At 41.1% G+C, this 21,491-nt stretch overlaps 1 protein-coding gene across 6 annotated transcripts in view; it reads left to right on the top strand.

Annotated features, from left to right (window-relative positions):
* Positions 1-21,491, top strand: part of MAGI3 (membrane associated guanylate kinase, WW and PDZ domain containing 3) — a 435,962-nt gene that overhangs the window by 157,472 nt on the left and 256,999 nt on the right. For 3 of the 6 annotated variants that reach the window (XM_081493370.1, XM_081493369.1, XM_081493376.1), the window contains exon 1: positions 10,384-11,286. The exons of 2 other annotated variants lie outside the window; for them this stretch is intronic. In XM_081493370.1, coding sequence (XP_081349496.1) covers positions 10,971-11,286 — 316 coding nt within the window. In that variant the 5' untranslated portion in view covers positions 10,384-10,970. Of the gene's footprint in view, positions 1-9,161; positions 9,206-10,383; positions 11,287-21,491 lie in introns of those variants that run through there. One more of the 6 variants, XM_081493374.1, reaches the window with a different exon arrangement.

Raw genomic sequence — 21,491 nt, 5'->3', positions numbered from 1 at the left:
ACCTACATTCCCATCAGCAGGGTAGAAGGGTTCCCTTTTCTCCACACCCTCTTCAGCATTTGTTATTTGTAGACTTCCTAATGATGACCATTCTGACCAGTAGGAGGTGGTACCTCATTGTAATTTTGATTTGCATTTCTTTAATAATTAGCACTATTGAGTAACTTCTCATGTGCCTGTTGACCATCTGTATGTCTTCTTTGGACAAATATCTATTTTGCTCTTCTGCCATTGTTTTTGATTGGCTTGTTTGGTTTTTTGTGTTGCATAAGCTGTTTGTATATTTTGGAAATTAAACCCTTGTTGGTCACATGGTTTGCAATAAAGTGTATAGTCTTAAGTGTACAGCTAGATTAATTTATGCATATATTTATACCCTATAAAAGACTTCCTTGGTGGCTCAGACAATAAAGATGTGCCTGCAATGTGGGAGACCCAGGTTCGATCCCTGGGTCGGGAAGATCCCCTGGAGAAGGAAATGGTAACCCACTCCAGTACTCTTGCCTGGAAAATCCCATGGACAGAGGAGCCTGGTAGGCTACAGTCCATGGGGTCACAAAGAATTGGATACAACTGAGTGACTTCACTTTCACTTGGGAAGATGATCCCCTGGAGGAGGGCATGGCAACCCACTCCAGTATTCTTGCCTGAAGAATCCCCATGTACAGAGGAGTCTGGTGGGGTCACATGGGGGTCCATGGTGTTGCAAAGAGTTGGACACAACTGAGCACCTAAGCACACATACCCTTCAAACATACTCTTTAAAACACTACCCAGATCTAGATATAGAACATTACCGAGACCCTAGGAAGTCCTTTTGGCCTCTTTAGGCTAATATTCCCTCAAAGGTAATCATTATTCAGAACTTGTGCCTGTTCTTGAAATTCATATCAGTGGAATTATATAATGTGTACTTTTGTGTATGTTTGCTTTTGCTTAAAATTATGCTTATGACATTCATCCATTTTTTTGTGTTGTGTTTTTTTCTCCCATTGCTGTATAGTACTCTAAGAATGTACCAAGATTTATGTGGCCATTCTAATCTTAATGGACATTTGGGTTGCTTCCAGTTTAGGGCTCTTATGAATAATTTTTGTATAGATCTTTTGGAGAACATACATACTCATTTCTGTTGGGTATACACCCAAGAGTAGAATTTATGGATCCTAGGGTATACATTTACTAACTTTATTAGAACCTGCCAGTTTACCAAAGTGGTTGAACCAATTTACATTCTCATTAGCAGTGTATAAGAGTTCTCAGGTGTCTACTGTTTTTGTTAGCAATTAATAAAGCCAGGTTTTTTTTTTTTTTTTTTTTCCATTTTAACCATTCTGATGCAGTTGCACTAGAGACCACTATTTCTAAATTCGAGTGTTTTAACATATTGTTCCACAGGAAAATTTCTTAGAATGATCACCACAGTATAGGAAAAAAAGTCTAGATATGGAGAAAATATCTGATTGTTTTGACTGACATATAATGTTGAAAAATGTGTGGATGACTATAGTGACCTTTCTGACCCACTATTGAATAGGAATATGCATGACAACTACTGCACAGGATTATTTTAAAGACTGCATTGTTTAAAATTATTGTGAAGATTAAATTACCCTGCATAGTTAATATATCTGAAAGAACTCTGAAGGGAAAGCACTTGAGCAAACAAGTATTATTTGAGTCCAAACTATTAAGCTAGGTGCTATTCTAGGCACTGTGAATAAATCAGTGAACAAAACAAAGACCCCTGCCCTCACAGAACTTATACTTTAGGGCAGAGGCAGACAAAAATAAGAGAGATATTAAGTGAGTTATATAGTACATCAGAAAGTTGTAAATACTGTACACTAAGGTAAGAAGAGAGGAGGGTATGGAGGTTTAGTAGTTGAGGGAATGTCACATTTTTAAATAGTAAGGTCAAATAGAGTCCATGCCTAAGTGGCACTTGAGCCAATGTCAAGAGGAGGCAAAGGAATGAGTCATGAAAATACCCCGGTGAGTAAAAGCATTTTAGGCAGAGGGAGATCTGAGGCAGGAACATTTCTGGCATGTTGAAGGAATTGCAAGAAGGCTAGTGTAGCTGGCGTAGAGTCAAGTGGGAGGGAAATCTCTCAAGAGGCCACCAATCCTATTGAATTGGTGAGCCCCACCCTTATGACTTCACATAACCTTAATTACCTCCTTAAAGGTCCAGTTACCAAATACTGTCAAATTTGGGGTTTAGGCTTCATATGAGTTGGGGTAGGGTAACACTGTTCAGTCTGTAACAACTTGCAAAGGTGAGAATTTCAACCTATTAACATTCTCTAACGCAACAAGACTGAAGTGGTAACCTTGAACATTAACCAAGTATTTTTTGTATTAGTGCTTCTGAAGGTTTGCTATTGATATAACCAGTTGCTCTCTTTGTCCGTTGTGCCCATCAAACTGTGAATGGACAGTTGTTTATTGTATAATTGACATATAGCATTATATAAGTTTCAAGTGTAGAGCATAATTTAATATATATATGCATATGTTGTAAAATGAGCACCACGTTAAGTCTAATTAACACCCATCACCACACAGTTACAATTTTTTTTCTCTTGTGACAAGAACTTTTCAGATATACTCTCTTAACAGACAGCTATTACATATTTAAATGTGCCAAAATTAACTTCAGGTTCTACGCACAGAAACACTTCATCAGAACCCATACTATCTAGCATGTTGCTCTGCTTCTTAACTGAAACTCAGTCCTTCCCTCCCTCACCCCAAATCCAATGAGGTTACTCTCCCTTTTTGAATAAAGGGGAATAGAGATGTTATCTTTATATTTTTGTTAAGTATAAGAAAGGCCACAGTACCCAGTTTTTGAATGGGGTGTGTTTATTTTAAGCTCATGTGGTGTGTTTCTAATCATCTTTACCGTGAAATTTGGGAGTGTGCGTTTGGAAATGCTTCACCTAATCTCAGCCAAGTAAATGAGAATTTTCCTTCTGTTGAAGACAGGGAACTTCACATAGTGTGTTGTACTGGAATCCACCGAAGGCACTGTTTATTAGCTTTCAGTCTGCAATGAGAAAATAAGACTCAAGGGCCTGAAGTTCTAACTAGTCAAAAAACCTAGATTTTTATATGATGGGAAAGCTATTTTGAAACCAAGTTTGTGAGCTCCTTTTTAAGCTAAGAAACAAATTTCACTTCTTAAAACAACACACCCAATAGATGAAAAAAAACAATATATGTTGTTTCATAAGCATCATATGCTTTGAGTGGATGCTACCTTCCTAAGAGATTAAACAAAAACCTTGAAATTAACATTCCATCTCTCTGGATGCTCTTCTCAATAAACATAATAAAAGAACCTGTATAAATTTAAACTTAATTAAGAATTTCTCCCACTTTATTTTCTAACTTCTTCCTTATCTTACGGTGAAGGGACATTTCAACAAAGCAATTACATTCCACAAAGCTTCTTATTAAATACAATTGTAACATATTTCTTTAACTGTGATCAGTCTAGGAAATTAAAACTATAATTTCTGATTTCCACAGTGCATTCAACAAATTTTCATCTTCATTGTTTCTACCCTGCATGCCACGGTCATCTATCATGGGGCGCCTATACCAGGTTTCTCTCTGACTTCCCTGCTTCTACTGTAACCTCCATCCTTCTTTCTGTAGCAATCAGAACCATCAGTCTACTTCTCTCCTTAAAACTCATTGTGCTCTGAATAAAATTTAAAGTCCTTGCCTTGGCTGAAAGGCCGTATGTGATCTTGCCTCTAGCATTCCTCTCTGAATTCTTTTCCTACCACTCTCTCCTGGGTAACCAGGCTCCAGCCACCTTAGCACTCCTCTGTTCTTCAATTTCAGACCCAAGGTCTGAAATTGGCCTGGAATTCTTGGATCTCTGGTCCTCAGTTAATTTCCTCTTACTTGTCATTCAGGTCTTGGCAAACTGTAACCTTCTTAGCCAGAGATTCTCTGTGACCTCGTCTAATGTAGTCTCTCTCCTTTCCTGATCACCCATCACTTATATTTCATCTTTTAATTATACTACTATTACTACAAGGGGTAGTGGGGGTAGGGGGGTGGGGGGCTTCCCAGGTGGCACTAGTGGTAAAGAATCTGCCTGCCACTGCAGGAAACACAGGAGACAAGGGTTTGATCCCTGAGTCAGGAAGATCCCCTGGAGAAGGGAATGGCAACCCACTCCAGTATTCTTGCCTGGAGAATTCCATGGACGGAGCAGCCTGGTGGGCTACAGTCCATGGAGTTGCAAAAAGTCAGACACAACTGATTGACTAAGCACCACCACCACTATTACTACGGGAAACTCGCTTGATCATTTACTTGTTTTGGGTTTGCTGTTGATGGGATTCAGGAAATGATACCCCAAAATATGGCCGTTTGGCACTGAATATTTTAAGCTGAAGGAATCTGAAGAAACTGGCAGAAGCAGGAATTTCTCTCTGTCCTCCAGTACTTCATCCCTGAAGCAGCTCATCTGGCCCTCAGGTGAGAGGTACTCTTCCTATACCTGCAGGAAAGAAACATCCTCATATCCAAGATGGACAGATAGTGGGGAAGAATCTGAGCAAACAGGCCTTGCTAAATTCCCTCAGTTTACTACACTTAGCTCATCCTCTTCATCATATCTTTCCAGGTCTTTCCACTCTTTGTCAGTAGCATAAAAACACTCAGGCTTACCATTTCTTCTGGTCTTCATTTCCTTATGAAGGCTCTCATGTCACATACAACTTATATTACATAAATTCGTATACTTTTCCCCTATTACTCTGTCTTTGCCAATCTAATTTTTGGACCCAGCTAGGGACCCTAAGAGGCTTGGGTAAAACTTTTTCCTCTCCTACACTGTCTTCTTCCCCACAAAAGGAGGGACCTTGCAAGTCTGTTCATTGCTGTAAACCAGCACCCAAAACTGGAGAAGGAAATGACAACCCACTCCAGTATTCTGGTCTGGAGAATCCCATGGACAGAAGAGCCTGGAGGGCTACAGTCCATGGGACTGCAAAGAGCTGGACACAACTGAAGCGACTCAGCACACAGCACAGCACCTAAAACAATGCCTGCTCATAACAGGTACTTTCTGCTTTTTGAACAAGTGAATGCTCACTGAAGACAAAGTGCTCAACTTGATGGAGGATACACCAGTGACTCAAAAAGGGGCCATGTTCTTAAGGATCTTGAGGTCTACTGGAAAAGAAAGCAGAGACAACGTGCTATTGGTTTTGGAGAAGGATGAGATGGCATCCTGCTGTGGGAAAGCAAAGCTGGTCTTGAGTAGGAGGTTATAGTTAAGCTAAAAGATAAAAGATGGGTATTTTGGTATTTTCTCTTTCATTCAGTGTTCTCTTTGTCCTACTTTGTCTGGAAAACCTGACATCTGACTGCTTAACTAACCTCTTTCAAAGCATGTTGGCAGTGTACTTGGTTTTGAATGTTCCTATTGTTCTGTGAATTTGGGCTTGATGCGTTTGGTCATTTGCAGGCAAGTGCACCTATGGCCAAAAATGCACATTTATGTATAAAAAGTGATACATATTTTGACAATAAATTAGTTTGTCTAACTGAAATAAAATTTTCTATGTAATTGCTTTTATAAGTGAGCATATTTTAGCATTAGCATACAAATGAGCCCACAGGCCTAGGCAAATAAAAATGCTAATAAAATGTAAAGATACAATAGAATATTAATCCTGAGTTCAGTTAGGTTATTAATGTTAGGCTGTATTACATATATCATTTCCACAATACAGGTAAGCATGAACATTTTCTAAGGCAGTGAAAGATTTTGTGGATCAGAATTTTTAAAATCCAAGATGATTTCATTATCATCTGTGGAAATAAAAGCAGAATAAATGTTCCTGTATTCTGCGTAGAAGGCAAATATTTGTTATTTTTCCACTCCACTTCTCCCCCATGCTCTGCCACCTTAAGACTTGAGAATGACTTCATCATAAATATGATGATTTGATTTACTGTTATTAGAGATTCAGGTTTCCATGAAAGAAATAATGAGAATGTAAAAGTAAATAAAAAGTTCTCCCTACACTTGCTTTGCTTTGGCACAGAGCCATGCACTGCTCCAGGGGAACTATTCAGGGGAGAGATGCCCTTAGAGTTGTTGGCACACAAACCTCAATATGATGCATCTCTGTATAATGGAGTAAGTAAGCCTGGGTCATTTGAGAGAATTTGTGAATTTACACTTGCCCTTCTGAAGTTTTCCGCTTAAGTGAAAGTGTTAGTCAGGGAATACTTAAATTTCATTAGGAACAGAAAACAATATTATACAAAAAAAATAAACTTTTCACCTTGTCAAAAAACATGTATGTGAGTGTATGTAGTACATACACTCGGTGTATATATGTGTGTGTGTGTGCTCAGTCGTGTCTGACTCTTTGTGACCCCATGTACTGTAGCCCTCTAGGCTCCTCTGTCCACAGAATTCTCCAGGCAAGAACACTGGAGTGGGTAGCCATTCCCTTCTCCAGCAGATCTTCCTGACCAGGGATGGTACCCAGGTCTCCTGCATTGTCAGGCAGATTCTTTACTGTCTGAGCCACTAGAGAAGCCCATATGTAATATATATTAGGAGCAAATCAAGCAATCTCTCCTCTTCAGATTTGCTAAGAGACCCCTTCCCTGCCAAACTATGTTCAGGTATTATGCAGCCATGCACTTTACAGGACACTAGATTCCTCTCTGAGCACTAGAAGGGGAAACTGGATAAAAGTATTTCATTACCCTTTGCCCCTTTGATTCAGGAAAGGGTATCTGGGCAAGTCCAACCAATGAGAGAGAGAAAAACTGTTGCTGGGGCCTTTGGCGAAAAGTTTCCTTGATCTGCTAAAAGGAAATGAGGAAAGGAGACATACTTCTTCCTGTCATTGGATGTTGTTAGTTGGAGCCACTGCAGCCATTGTGGGGCCCAATACATGAGTTCTGCATATTGACACACATCTATGTTTCCATAGATTAGATGGATAGAGGGAGCCCCAAGAAACCTTGGAGATCATCATATTCAACTGTATCATTTGTTTTTGTTAAGCCAGATTCCATATTGTTTAGCTTATAAGATTCCCCAATGGAAATCACAACTATTAAGCCAAGCATTAGGTTTGGGAAACTGATCAATATGGATATGATCTGATTATTTGGTTAGGTGCCATTTTAGAGAGAGACATTTGCAATGTGACTTCTTTAATTATGCAGTAATTTCCAGACTAGTATCTTACCAGAATTAATTCACTGGGGTTTGCAGCTTATTTCTAGACTATTTTAAAACTGAATCTAAGCTTGTTAAGAGGGGTGAATCAAATAGAGAGTTATAAAGGTGATTTAGCAATGCCTTTGGCCTTGTCATAGATATTACTATTTAGCACAAACTAAAATAACTCGAGTGTTTGTTTATATGACCATATGTTAAGTGCTTGCTTGACTCAAATAGCTCCATTCAGTTCTCACAACTCAGGTGAGTACTGTTATTATACCTATTTTGTGGATGAGGAAACCAAGGTTAGACAAAAGTTTACTCAAGATCTCAGAGCTAGTAAGTAGAAAAGCTGAGATTTCCAGTCTGACTCCAGAACTCAAGCTCCTAATTATTGCAGTTTTCTGTTAAGGGTCAATATAACTTATTTGTGGTTGAGGCATGTGGCAGACACTGTTGGGCATGTACTGAACAATCATTCCCACTTTCTCCTCAAGAAACAGAACCCCTATTTTGCTCAGAGTGACTCATGATGTCACTGAACCATGGCAATTCCATTTTCTTGTCAGTGACTGGTCTGCAGTGGGCATGTGACCATTTCCTGGCTAATAAGGAAGATTCTATGGCAGGGGGAGGGCAGTCTGGGAAAGATTTTTCTCCTTCAGAAAAATGGTAGAGCAGTACCTTTCCTTCCCTTCCTGCTTGTACAACCTTCCCTTCCTGCTTGACCTCTGAGGATGTGATGTCTGGAGCTACGGCAGCCACACTGCAATCTAGAGGTGAGAAGCCTGGAGATAAAACCTAACATGAATATGATGTTAGAGAGCAGGCACAAAAAGAGCTTGGGTCCTCAGTGATGTAATTGTGCTGCTGAACTAAGCCCAAGACTACATTCATTTGAACCTCATGTTAAAGATGTAATAAATAACTCCATGCTTTAAGTTACTGTTAGATACTCCATTCGTTGTGGCTAAAGATATCCTGATAGATACAATCTGGGCAAGAAAAGATGTTTTCCCAGAATTGCTGCAAAAATAAATCAAGTGGAGATTATTAAGACTTCATCCAGGAATCTGTTAGTGTAGGTAGTAGTTCAGAAAAAAATACTCCAGCTATGTCTCAGATCTGTGTAAATCTGAGCAATCCACATGATCTCTCTGCTGGTTATTTTCCCTTTTTCTCTCTGGATGTGCTGCTTCCTCTTCTCTGTCTGATTGACTGATAGGGACTTTCAAAAGGCTCTCCTGCTCTCTGGCTCCTGGTTGGATCTGTCTATTGGGATGTACCAGCAGGAGGATGGAGGAGAGAGGTGAGTGAGAGAGAAATCCTCTGGCTTTGTCCTTGGGTGATTACTTAGGCTGACTGCATCTCTGATTGAAGGTCACAGGCTCCTGTCAGGCTGCCCTTTCTGTGATGAGTTTTGGTCCTGTTCCTTTCCCTTGCTTTCTACAGATGGAGCAGCTTATAGCCTCAGGGTTCCATATTTCCCTTGTGGTTTCCCACACCTTGCCCATATCTTTGTAAAGTACCATTTGTTTCCTGTGGAGGCCCTGACTGATATAATGGTGTGAACAAAATTACTGCAGCTGTTGAAGCTTGGGCCAGTCTGAGATGTGGTGAGATTGTGGAGTTATTCATAGTTTAAATAAGGGCTTTCCCCAACCATTAAAGGAAGACAGGAAACTATATAAATGTCTTACTGCAAAAGTGAAAGTATCCTAGCTCAGAGGAAACACTTTCCACCTGAGGACAAGGTGACCTGGAAGAGATGGCATTTGGGCTGAGGATGGATAGGATTGTTTTAAATACAAAGACAGGGGAGAGTGTGAGCCGAATTGGGGAGGAGAGAAAGTTTAATAAGAGGTTGTGAAAAATTAGTGCTGGATGGGCCTAACATGTCCTTTATTCACTGTTAGTTCTCTCTCCACCTCCTTTACAGGTGAGTGAGCTTGAAACTGAGATTTGGCCAAGGTCCGATAGCAAGTAAGTAGCATGCCAGGATGCCAGCCCAGGTTTGCTAGCTGGTTCCTAATCCACATTATAGCCATCTTCCCCCCCCCCCCACAGTCCAGCCCCCGTCCCCTCTGCTTCCTCCCCCTCCCTCCGGCCCTCAGCAGTCTTGTCAGTCTCTCCTACTAGACTGTGATCTCCTTGAGAACAGGACTTCCGTTTTCCTCACTCTTGAACCCCAGTATTCTAGCACAGTGTCTGACATAAAGTCGTCCTCCTCTTCATCAGCAACTAAATGGTAAGAAGTACCTACTCCCTGCCAGGCACTATACTGATTTTATAGGTACCTCATGTAATCTTTACAACTTTAGTTCAGTCGCTCAGTCGTGTCCGACTCTTTGTGACCCCATGGACTGCAACACGCCAGGCTTCCCTGTCCATCACCAACTCCTGGAGCTTGCTCAAACTCATGTACAACAACTTGGGAGGGTATAATTATCTCCACTTATCAGCCGAAGATGCTGTGGCTCAGAGAGGTTGTCCAATTTGAGGTCACACAGCTGGTATGCAGGACTCTGTTTTACCTTCCATCAACCAGACTCCGGAGTCTGCCTCAAAGGATAATAACTTTTGCTGAAGAAATGAACGAACGAGAAACGTTGACTCTGAAGAAAGGAACGAACGAGAAACGTTGACTCACTTTAAGTGGTCGGCTGTAACTGGCTACCCCGAGGCTCTGCCACCTCTGTTCTCGGACGCAGCACGACGCCTGCCCTCCAAAGTACCCCAGCTAGTCTCAGTGCCCCGTGAAGACAGGCGCCCAGGCTCCGCCCCCACCTCCACCCAGCCCGCCAGCCAGGCCTCCACCTCGGGGAGTTCGGCAGCTCTTCTATCCGAGTTTTCTCCTTGCTCCGGCCGCCACACCGAGGGCCTCTCTCGGCCCTGCGTTCTGGAGCGGGTCCCACTCCCCTGCCCCTCCTCCTCGCCCTCCCTGACTCTTCAAACTTTCTTCCACCCTCTTTAAACTTCAGTCATTCTAGTGCCCGCCTCCTTCACTTCAATCATCCAATCGGTGGTTAGCGTTCTCGTCGGGGATCCGCCCCCTTTCCTCCGAGGGCCAATCCCCAGCGAGAGTGTCGAGTGCTTGGGCTCTTTCCCAAGCGCCTGGCCCGTGACGGCAGCGCGCCGGGCGCCGCGCGGCGGGAGGGGGCGGGGCTCTGAATGAGGGATGGGCGAGGGCGGGGGGAAGGGAAGAGGGAGGAGGAGGTTGCGGCGGGTTTGAAAGCGGCAGTTTCCTGGCAGCTTGGGCAGGCGTTGGTCTCCGCGATCCAGGTCCGCAGCGGCCACGATCGATCCTGCGACGGGTCTACGCGCGCTTCTGCGCGCCCCCGACGGATTTTTCCCGGTTCCGGCTCCATCTCCCCGCCCCCCTGCTTCTGCCTTTCCCGCCGCTCCCGCGCAGAGCCCGGGGGCCAGCCGTCGGCTGTGACCCCGCCCGAAACCCCTCTGGAGCCGCCCGGGGACGATCCCCTTCTCCTTTCTTCAGCTTAACCCGGGTGGCCCTCGCGGAGCCCTGTTAGACCCGAGGATCGCCGCCGGGAGAGGTGTCCGAGGGGCGTCTCGGGGTTCGGAGCGGCCCGGCCCCCAGCGGGCTGTGGTCGGCGAGGGGGACGCCGGAGCGGCGAGGCCCCCCTCGCCGGGCTGCGCGGGCCGCCCGGGGCCCCCAGGCTGAGAGGGGGCCAGAGCGGCGCCCCCGCCGCCCGCGCGGGGTCTCCCCCATGGTGCAGCGGGGTTCGTGATGTCGAAGACGTTGAAGAAGAAGAAGCACTGGCTCAGCAAGGTGCAGGAGTGCGCGGTGTCCTGGGCCGGGGCCCCGGGCGACTTGGGCGCCGAGATCCGGGGCGGTGCGGAGCGCGGCGAGTTCCCCTACCTGGGGCGGCTCCGCGAGGAGCCCGGCGGGGGCACCTGCTGCGTCGTCTCGGGCAAGGCGCCCAGCCCCGGGGATGTGCTGCTGGAGGTGAACGGGACTCCTGTCAGCGGGCTCACCAACAGGGACACCCTGGCTGTCATCCGCCACTTCCGCGAGCCCATCCGTCTCAAGACTGTGAAGCCAGGTACGCCGGCCCTGTCTTTCTGTCGCGGAGTCGGGGGAGTCCGGGGTGGGCGCCTGGGGAGCGGCAGCCCCACCCCACCGCTTATCATCCAGGGTAATCCTAGACCTCCAGGGTGTGCCGGACTCCCTGTCAGTGAGGAGGGGGTGGCGGTGCTGATTCCCATTTTGCGGGTAGGAAAACTGAGCTCTGGCTTGGGCGGGCTCCTCTGCTAGCTGTCACAGGATTGCTACCAGAAGCTGGGTTTCCTTAGTTCGTAGCTCCATCTCCCGCCGCAGGTTTTGACTAGAGGAAAAACCAGCGTTTTTCTGTTCTCCTTTGTGGAAGAGGTCCTCAGGATTGTAGCATATTCTTTGGAATAGCCTTAATGCATTTTCTTATAGAGGAAAAGATCTTTATTACTAAGGCACTTGATGCCAAGGTTACCACCTAGTGTACCTGAGAGACCTTAGCTGCTTCAGTGTTTCTTACACACTAGCAACACCTCGGAGCTGACAGCCTAACTCTTGTTAGCCCAGGTGGTTCAGGTGTCTGTGTACCGATGGTGTACAATATGCGATTTGTGGTAGAATGGTGTATTTTTTCAGGGAGCTGTTGAGTAGTCTGGGTTTCGAAGGAAGATCTAGGTGCCTCCCGGAGTAAAATCTTTTGTAAATCTTTGATTTTACGGAATTTTGTTGAAGTGGTGGGTTGCAAAGGCCCCCGTTGCCCTGGTATCTTTTATGCTACTAAAATTTGCTGCAAAGCTCGTTACGTTTATGGCATACTTGCTAATTTCAAAGCATTGATCAGACTGCGTACAGCGTACAGTGAAATCGGATAGGAGGTAATAGCCCTCATTGTATTTGTTGTCGATTAACATCGCTGGTCATTTCAGCATTGGTGAAATGTGATTCTGTTTCCTGAGATATTTGAAGGGGAGAGAATTATGACTATAACGTTACTAGAAATTAAGCTGGTTTTTTTTTTTTCTGAGTGTGTTCTACTGAATATACAGTGAATCAAATTATAATGGTCTGCATAATAATGACTTGGAGTGGAAAAAATCAGTCCATCCCTACACTGCAAAATGCTGGAAAATTCTGGAGAAAAATTGAACATGTCTCCCTCACTTTTTTTTCTCAGCAGCTCACTTTGGGAATATCTTCTTAGTATTCCTTAGGCTTAATGGAAACTGATGGTTTGTGGTGCAGTATCCATATGTGTGTGTATTGTGGATGTATACACACACACTCACATTTCTGTGCAATCTTAATTAAGATTTTCTTCATGTGGTCTGTTCCATTACATTCATTTTAAACTTATGGGTTTATGTGAGATTTTCTTTTTATTTTATTCTTTTTATTGTTAATTAAAAAAACTTTGGCAGACTTTAAACATCTCACAGTTTTTTGAGTTAAAAAAATTCTTAATTCAAACTTAGAAAGGTAGAGGAAAGGCTTTGGAGACAGTAATTCAGCCAGTCAGGCGCTCTCTGTAATATGCAAGATACTGTATATACAGTATTATTGGTCTAAGTGCTATTTAGTTCATATCCATGAATCAGGGAATATTGAGAACATTTGCATCATTGCTTTGTGTTTTGTTTTGATTAATTAGGGGTATGTATAAAAGTGTTGGAGAAGGCAATGGCACCCAACTCCAGTACTCTTGCCTGGAGAATCCCAGGGATGGGGGAGCCTGGCGGGCTGAAGCGACTTAGCAGCAGCAGCAGCAGCAGCATAAAAGTGTTACTTAGTTTTTGAAATAGTTTCAAAGATGATTGAAGAGGAAGTTATAATCTCAAGTGACTGTGATTCTTTTAGAAGACTGGGGAATTGTGTCTTCCTTTGATATTAGTCTAGTCCACATGTTATTCATTTCTCAGCCTTTATATAAAATTTATGAAAATAATTCAAAAGTTTAGAGTGTATTCAGTGATGTTAATTAACTTAAAAAAAAAATCACATACCCCAGAATGTAGTTGATATTTTTGTAGTAATAAGAATTTTCCGTCTTGCATACTGTCTTAAACATTTAGCCAAAATAAAGTGTACTGGGTATAACACATTTTGTAATCACTAATGGTAAAGTTCCGAATAGTATGCTTATTTTTTAAAGATACACTCTGCTTCATTAATATCTAAAGGATACCACTATATGTCATCTGAGATTAATATTCTTCTTTCTAAGCAAGTTGTTGATTTCTTTTTAAAAAGAGTGGGTTTTTTTTTAATTTCCTTAATAGCCTTTGTTGTTGTTGTTTAATTGCTAAGTCGTGACTCTTTGCAACCCCGTGGACTCTAGCCCACCAGGCTCCTCTCCATGGGATTTCCCAGGCAAGAACACTAGAGTTGGTTGCCATTTCCTCCTCCAGGGGATCTTCCTAACTCAGGATCGAACCCTAGTCTCCTGTGTCTCCTGCATTGGCAGATGGATTCTTTTACCACTGAGCCAACTGGGAAGCTCTAGCCTTATGTTAGGCATTGTATTAAATTGCTTTTTTAAATGGCTTTACATAAACAACATTTACTATAAAATAGCAAGCTTTTTGTAGTTTACGTACATGACTTTAAATGTTAGATAGAAACTAAGAACTTGAAGAGGTTATTTGTAAAACTTTAAGTGTGATTAAAACAGCATATATTTTATATCCAGAGGAGACAAAGATCCTATCCTGTTAGGATTAAACTTGAGAAGTATGAAAATACAGAGTAAGGGAATTTTTTAAAAATTTGCTGTTCACATTGGGGTCTTTTCCCCCTCCTTTTTATCTAAACTTTGTGAGAAATGGATTTTTCAATGTAATAAGGTATTTTAAAGTGTATCTTGTCTCTTTTCTTGATTTAACTTTATTAAATCTTACTACATTATTTATTATAATCTTATTTGTTAATCTTAACTTGATTAAACTGTGTTTATAACATGCCATTTAGAAACTAGGACAATGCAAGAGTGGATTCAGCCATTTCTGTAAGATGTATTATTAGTAGGGAGTGACCTCATATTGTCTTCTGACAAAGTCCATGGTGGGACAGTGAGCCAGACTGTAGGCTATGACTGGCCCAGTGCTGTTTCTTTCTTGATTTCTCCTTTCATCTAGTAGGTGTTAAAGGGAGCTCAGCCAAAGCCAGTACTATCACCCAGATGACTTAACAGCGGTTTTATGACACTGTCTTTAGCTTTGCCTTGGGTTTTACATATTTTCTTCTGTTCTAATCTTTAATGGAGATTTGAAAGTAATTCTTTAAAATATGGTTCCTAATCTGAGAGTTTTGTAAGAGAAATAGGAAATTTCTTACTGAATTCGCACTATTGATGTAGTATTTAGCATTCAGCACTATCCTGCTCCACCTGATTCTTGGCTCAAATTGACACCTGTTTCTTTACTACGACCTTGTCATTTATTTTTCTGCAAAGAGATAACTTTTGATTTGAATTTGAACTTTGTATTTTCCTGGATAAAGGAAGTTGAACTTTGAACCTCCAGTGGAATTGTTTCATGGTGTTGTCCTGTGACCAGGATTAGTTTCTTTGATTTTACTTCAAAGTATATTTTTAAACAACTTCTATTGTGACTAATGATAGAAATAGTTAATTTTATTCTAAAAAATTTACATTTCCTAGTCTATTATTGTGCAGAGTTTTATGGAATGTCTGCTTCATATACCTTAGACACATATCCCAGTGGTTGTAAATTATGTGGACTTTATTCCAGAAATTATATATTGACAGATACAATAAGTAATGAAATCCTGTCTACTGCATTATCATGCACACAGTGTATTACAGCTACCTTGTCAGTTACTATATCTGGAAATGAAAATCATGAGGAACAGTGTTTTTGTTTGTTTGAAAAAAAGCTAATTTGAAACATTTTATTTTAATACTAATCAAATGTAAGTAAAAGTTTTTACCACTGACTCTTTGAGACATCCAATTTATAAGAGAATTTTGTTAAAATGAGCACATTCCTAGAAATACTTTCCTCATCGGTGAAGAAACATTACTACATGCTTTTAAGTAAGGATGTTTATGTTATGCCAATAATGAATAACTCTGCCCCTTTATTCTCTTTACTTTTGAATCTTTGTTAGTCTTTTTGGTTTAGTAGGTAATTTGAGACTTAAGGTGAATTTTGTTTAGGTGGTTGTAACATTTAAAGAAGGGAAATGTGAGAGAAATTGCTAGCCTCCCAAGTTTGCAAAACAAAAAATTTCTTGTTACTTTTTCTAAAATAATGTAAACAAAAGACTGGGCTGGGTTGCCCTTTTGTTAGGGTAAATAGCATCAAATTTTGATAAACTTTAAATTTGAAACTTTCCTGCTTTTTGAAAGTTTGGTAACAATTTTTTGGGTCTTAAGTTGGTTTTAATAACTGAAGATTTGTGTTTTGAACTCTATTCATTGGCACCTTCAATTCATATGACTATTGGACTTATACCACAGTGGTAGAACAAACTCTTTAACATTTGGCTTTCACTTTTCACATGGTTTTTACTTTACGCGGTTTAGTGCTAAAACTGATTTTTATGCAACGGAACTGTGTTTTATGCAACATAACTCGGTGTTTTTCTTCTGAGATCCTGGGATGCTCTTCATAAAACCTCTTGTAAGAGACAGATTTCAGTGATTTTTTTTTTTTCCTCCTCCTTGTCTCTAATTTATATGTGTGTGTGTGTGTGTGTGTATATACATATACATATGGTGTGTAGATATATATGGTAAAACAGATCTCCATTCGTTCAAGTATCTGACTTATGAAGTCAGTGCATAATCTTCTTGGGTGAATAGTTTCATATAATTTCTTTACTATATAACCCTGAAGTGCTCTGTAAATTTTGTGGGCACTTAGTGTTTGGGGAGTGAATTATAGGAGAATTTCATTTTTATGAACCACTTTAATATTACCTGCCAATTTAAAACTTTGCCAGTTTCAAACTCTACCAATTTCCAAGTCAGTTCCTGGTTGGTTGTGATTTGACAGAAGGCAGCTGTTTGGGTATTAAAGACTAGAGCTGTGTCTCCTTTAATTAGTTAATTATTTTTGTTTCTCTAATAAATCTTTAGAAATAATCTTGCAATACTACATTTTGGTAGAGAGAATGAATGCCGTTAATCTAAAACTGTTCCTAAGGGTGAGATTTTCAGTAGCTCAGAGGGTGGTATTGCGAGAGACTTGGTTGTACGGAAAGAGAGGAAAGTTGATTGCTCTTCTCCTTGAACAAATATTCATAATGCTTTCTCCCAAAGTGCTTATTTTTCTTTATAAAGAGAAAAAGGAAGAGTTCTATTCCTGGCACACATTCAACTCTCCTCAAGCATTTAGTGGTGAACCTACCATGTGAGCTAGCACTGGTGATAGAAAAACATAAAATGTAAAAATGAGTCAAAAATGGTCTCCGTCTTTAGGAAGCTCTTAAGTTATTGGGCGCTTCCTGGTTCATTGGTAAGCAGTACCTGTAGTAAGGATTTTACCTTTTCCACTTTTCTCCCAGTACTTAAAACTCTTTAAGTAAGCTTTAGTATGAATTTTAGTGGAAACTGGGGTCATTAATTGGCTATCCAGCATGCTGTTCTAAAAAGTGGTGTGGCGTTGCATCTTAGAGTGTTTAAGTCATGACAAAAAGAGGGAAGTCAAATATAAACAAAGTTATCTTTTGCAAAGTCCTCAAATGTAAATTACCCTTAAAAGACATTGCATTTATATTCTGTTTACAATGCATTTTACACTACAGTTTGTAGTTTATATTACAGTGTATTTTATACCTTGTGTTTGTATTATACCCATTTTTAGGAGGAGTCTTACATGCCACTTTTCTAGCCATGCTGGAACCAGTTCCTTTATTTTGGTTGAATATCAGATGAGGTAGTTTGCTTGTATTAAAGAGGTATGTTTTACAAAAAAATACCCATGTTTTAATTCAGAAAAATCCTTACCTGGATGTGTATAGTGAATTATAAAAGTTTAATGTATATATGTGAGGTGAAAGAAAGGTTTCATTCTTTTTAAATGTCTTATTAGAGTCCTTACCACCAGCTCTTATTTTCTGACTTGGATGGTTGGGGAGGGAGTTAGGAAGAATTTTGAACTCAGCCTGGCTTTGAAAGATGGATATGGTTTGGTTGAGTGGAATTGAGATGGTCTCAGTAGTAGGTAAGAAGCAGAAGAGGAGCAAAACATGGGGCAACAATGTTCAATACAGAAAGGTCTACAGTATAGTCCATATCAGTAGTTTTTGTGTGTGTTGTGTTTAGTTTTTTAAGGAAGCTCCATACTGTTCCCCATAGTGGCTATATCAATTTATATTCTCACCAAAGTGTAAGATGCCCACTCCCAGTTTCAGACATCCTGGCATGGCTGGGGGAGCACGGACTACATTTCAAGGACCATAATTTGACTTGTGACATCTCTAAATAATAGAGAAAGGAGAGACTGCTGCTGCTGCTAAGTCACTTCAGTTGTGTCTGACTCTTGTGCGACCCCATAGACGGCAGCCCACCAGGCTCCCCCATCCCTGGGATTCTCCATGCAAGAACACTGGAGTGGGTTGCCATTTCCTTCTCCAATGCATGAAAGTGAAAAGTGAAAATGAAGTCGCTCAGTAGTGTCTGACTCTTAGCGACCCCATGGACTGCAGCCTACCAGGCTCCTCCATCCATGGGATTTTCCAGGCAAGAGTACTGGAGTGGGTTGCCATTGCCTTCTCGGAAGGAGAGACTATGCTCATAATTGTGCATTGTTTTATTAACATGGGTTTCCCAGGTGGGCTCAGATGGTAAAGAATCTGCTGAAGTATGGGAGACCTGGGTTTGATCCCTGGGTTGGGAAGATCCCCTGGAGAAGGAAATGGCTATGCACTCCGGTATTCTTGCCTGGAGAATCCCATGGACAGAGGAGCCTGGTGAGCTACAGTCCATAGGGTCGCAAAGAGTCAGACACAAGTGAACAACTAACACGCATACATACTGGGCATATTGTTTGAGAGACTCTGTAAGCATTATAGAGAGTTAAACTTTTCTGTTATAATTTATTTGGGCTTTAGGTTTTTAATATTATGGAATGGGAAATGGAAAGATTTTCCTTCAGAGTTAATAATTAGGATCCATTCTATGTAGAGTCTTCTCTTCTCGTCTTGGGTATGAAATATGAACAGTAACTGATCTACTTAATTAAAATTTTCTGGCATCTTAGGCTCTTTTTTTTCTCTCTCTCTCTATTTTTTTTTTTTGCGGAGAATTTTAAACACATAATTATTTTCCTTGCTTCAGGGAATTTTCTGAGAGGTTACCCTGTATCTTCGGAGAAGGCAATGGCACCCCACTCCAGTACTCTTGCCTGGAAAATCCCATGGACTGAGGAGCCTGGTAGGCTACAGTCCATGGGGTCGCTAAGAGTCGGACACGACTGAGTGACTTCACTTTAACTTTTCCCTTTCATGCACTGGAGAAGGAAATGGCAACCCACTCCAGTATTCTTGCCTGGAGAATCCTAGGGATGGCGGAGCCTGGTGGGCTGCCGTCTATAGGGTCGCACAGAGTCGGACACGACTGAAGTGACTTAGCAGCAGCAGCAGCAACCCTGTATCTTGTTCTGATTGGGAATTACATGTGACTGTGAAAAATGGGATTTCACTATACATGATGACATTTAACAAGTAGTTTTATGAAATAAAAATACTCTAAAAGAGAGGAAAAATAAGTGTTTATTAGTAAATGCTCTATTTCTGAACTTAAATAGAACTATGTTAAACTGTCTTTGTTTTTTCCTCTAAGAAAATAACTTCTAAAAAATCCACTATAATACTGAGTGTGTGGAGAAAAGGGAATTCTGTTACACTTTGGTGAGAATGTAAATTGATATAGCCGCTATGGGGAACAGTATGGAGGCTCCTTAAAAAACTAAAAGTAGAACTGCCATATGATCCAGCAATCCCACTCCTGGGCATATACCCGGAGAAAAAAGACACATGTACCCCAGTGTTCATTGCAGCACTATTTACAACAGCCAGGACATGGAAGCAACCTAGATGTCCATCAGCAGGGGAATGGGTAAAGAAGACGTGGTGCATATATACAGTGGAATATTGCTTAGCCCTAAAAGGGAAAGGAATTATGCCCTTTGCAGAGATGCGGATGGACCTAGAAACTATCACACAGAGTGAAGTAAATCAGAAAGAGAAAAACAAATATTGTATATTAATGCATATATGTGGAATCTAGAAAAATGGTATAGATGATCTTATTTGCAAAGCAGAACGACAGGCACAGACACAGAGAACAAACTTACCGATACCATGGAGGGAAGGGAGGTGGTGGGATGGATTGGGAGACTGAGATTGACACATATACACTATTGATACTGTGTATAAAATAGACAACTAATGAGAACCTCCTGTATAGCACAGGGAACTCTACTCAGTGCTCTTTGGTGACCTAAATGGGAAGGAAATCCAGAAAAGAGGGACTATATATGTATACATCTTGCTGATTCACTTTGCTGTACAGCAGAAACTAACACATGTTGTAAAATAACTATATTCCAACCAAAAGATGTTAAAGCTGAAACTCCAGTACTTTGGCCACCTGTTGCGAAGAGCTGACTCATTTGAAAAGACCCTGATGCTGGGAAAGATTGAGGGCAGGAGGAGAAGGGGAGGACAGAAGATGAGATGGTTGGATGGCACCACTGACTCAATGGACATGAGTTTGGGTAAACTCTGGGAGTTGGTGATGGACAGGGAGGCCTGGCCTGCCTCGGTTCATGGTGTCCCAAAGAGTCGTACATGACTGAGCAACTGAACTGAACTAAAAAAAAAAATCCTTTGTAATGAAGTAGTCCTCACATTACTCGTTGGGTATGGTTATCAGTTTGCAACAGATATCATGTGGTATGTAGCTTAGATTTCCACAGAAAAGGGAAAAAGAAATTCGAATTTACGTCAGTTTCTGTATTAGTAAGGATTTTGTACTGAGAATCTTGACAGAAACACTACTGAGATTAATTTAGGCTAAGAAGAAATGTCTTGGCTTACGTGCATGAAAACCCAGGCACTGGACAGTAAGAGTTTAACTCACGTTCTCAAGGACTGTTACTTGACTCTCCTCCAGGTTAGCTTCTTTCTCAGCTTGGCTCTGGGTAGGAGGAAAGGTGGCTCTCACTCAACTCCCCAAGTCAAACAGAGTCCTTAACGCCTGTCATCTTTTTTTTTTCTGGACTCCAGTAATAAGTCAGATCTCATGCTCAGACTTTGATTGGCTTTGTGCCCATCACAGACCACTTGTGGGGACAGGGCCATGGGGTAACATGATTGGTCAGGCCTGAGTGACATGTCCACTTTTGCAGTTGGGTATAGAAAGCACAGTGTGATTAATAACTAGACAGAACCCCAAGAGATAAGGGAGGGGTAGTTCCTCAAGAGGTGGATACTGGGGGGACAGCACTGCAGGAAATGGCCTCTTTTAAAACATTCAATTTCTCTTATTTTGAAGCCAACAGCAGTACACAGTTGTCATAAAACTCTCATTTTTAAAGACCAGATATTGGCTGTAGACATAACTGAGGCATTGATTTTACTCAAATATTTTCCTTAAATATATCAATTTTGATGTCTTTATCTAAAAGCTGCTCTATGTAAATGCTGGCTCTTTTAAAAATTGCAATGCTGATACCTTGAACATGCACAATTTAAAAGTGCTGCTTGGGTTTTTCTTACATTTTCTTTGAATTTTTTTTTATACCAAATAAAATTTTCTAAATCAGTGATGCTTGTTGTTAGGTAGCTAGAATACTTAGGAGGATCATTTCATTATGTTTGACATTGAGAAAATGATTATTAGTCCAGTTAATGCAGTGTTTAAAACTTAATGTTGTACTATTTTGAAAATGAAATTCTAAACCAATTGCTTTCTAAGATGTTTTGCTTTTAAAATAATGGTCTTTTTAAGCATAAATTGAGATAACTGTTATTGTGTTATTTCCAAGGGCTCCCTAATATTACTTTGTAATCATGATCTCATAGATGTCATACATAAAGGAGCTACTTCACTGATTCTTAAGTTTGAAACACTACTTAAAGAGTGAAATGTGAATCTGTTTAATCACCAGAAAGGTTACTAGCATTTGTTGGATCAAATCTGACAATCTTTGTTTTTTCCTGACTTTACAGTGGTACTTAGAGGTGGAGGGTTGCAAGAGAGGGACAGGTACTCTGAATATCTTTTCACAC

The sequence above is a fragment of the Giraffa tippelskirchi genome, chromosome 5, assembly GCF_054371585.1.
Source record: "Giraffa tippelskirchi isolate mGirTip1 chromosome 5, T2T-mGirTip1v1.2.pri, whole genome shotgun sequence".
NCBI classification, from domain to species: domain Eukaryota; kingdom Metazoa; phylum Chordata; class Mammalia; order Artiodactyla; family Giraffidae; genus Giraffa; species Giraffa tippelskirchi.
The sequence above is the reverse complement of the archived record's forward strand: the minus strand, read 5'-3'. Positions and strand labels throughout refer to the sequence as shown.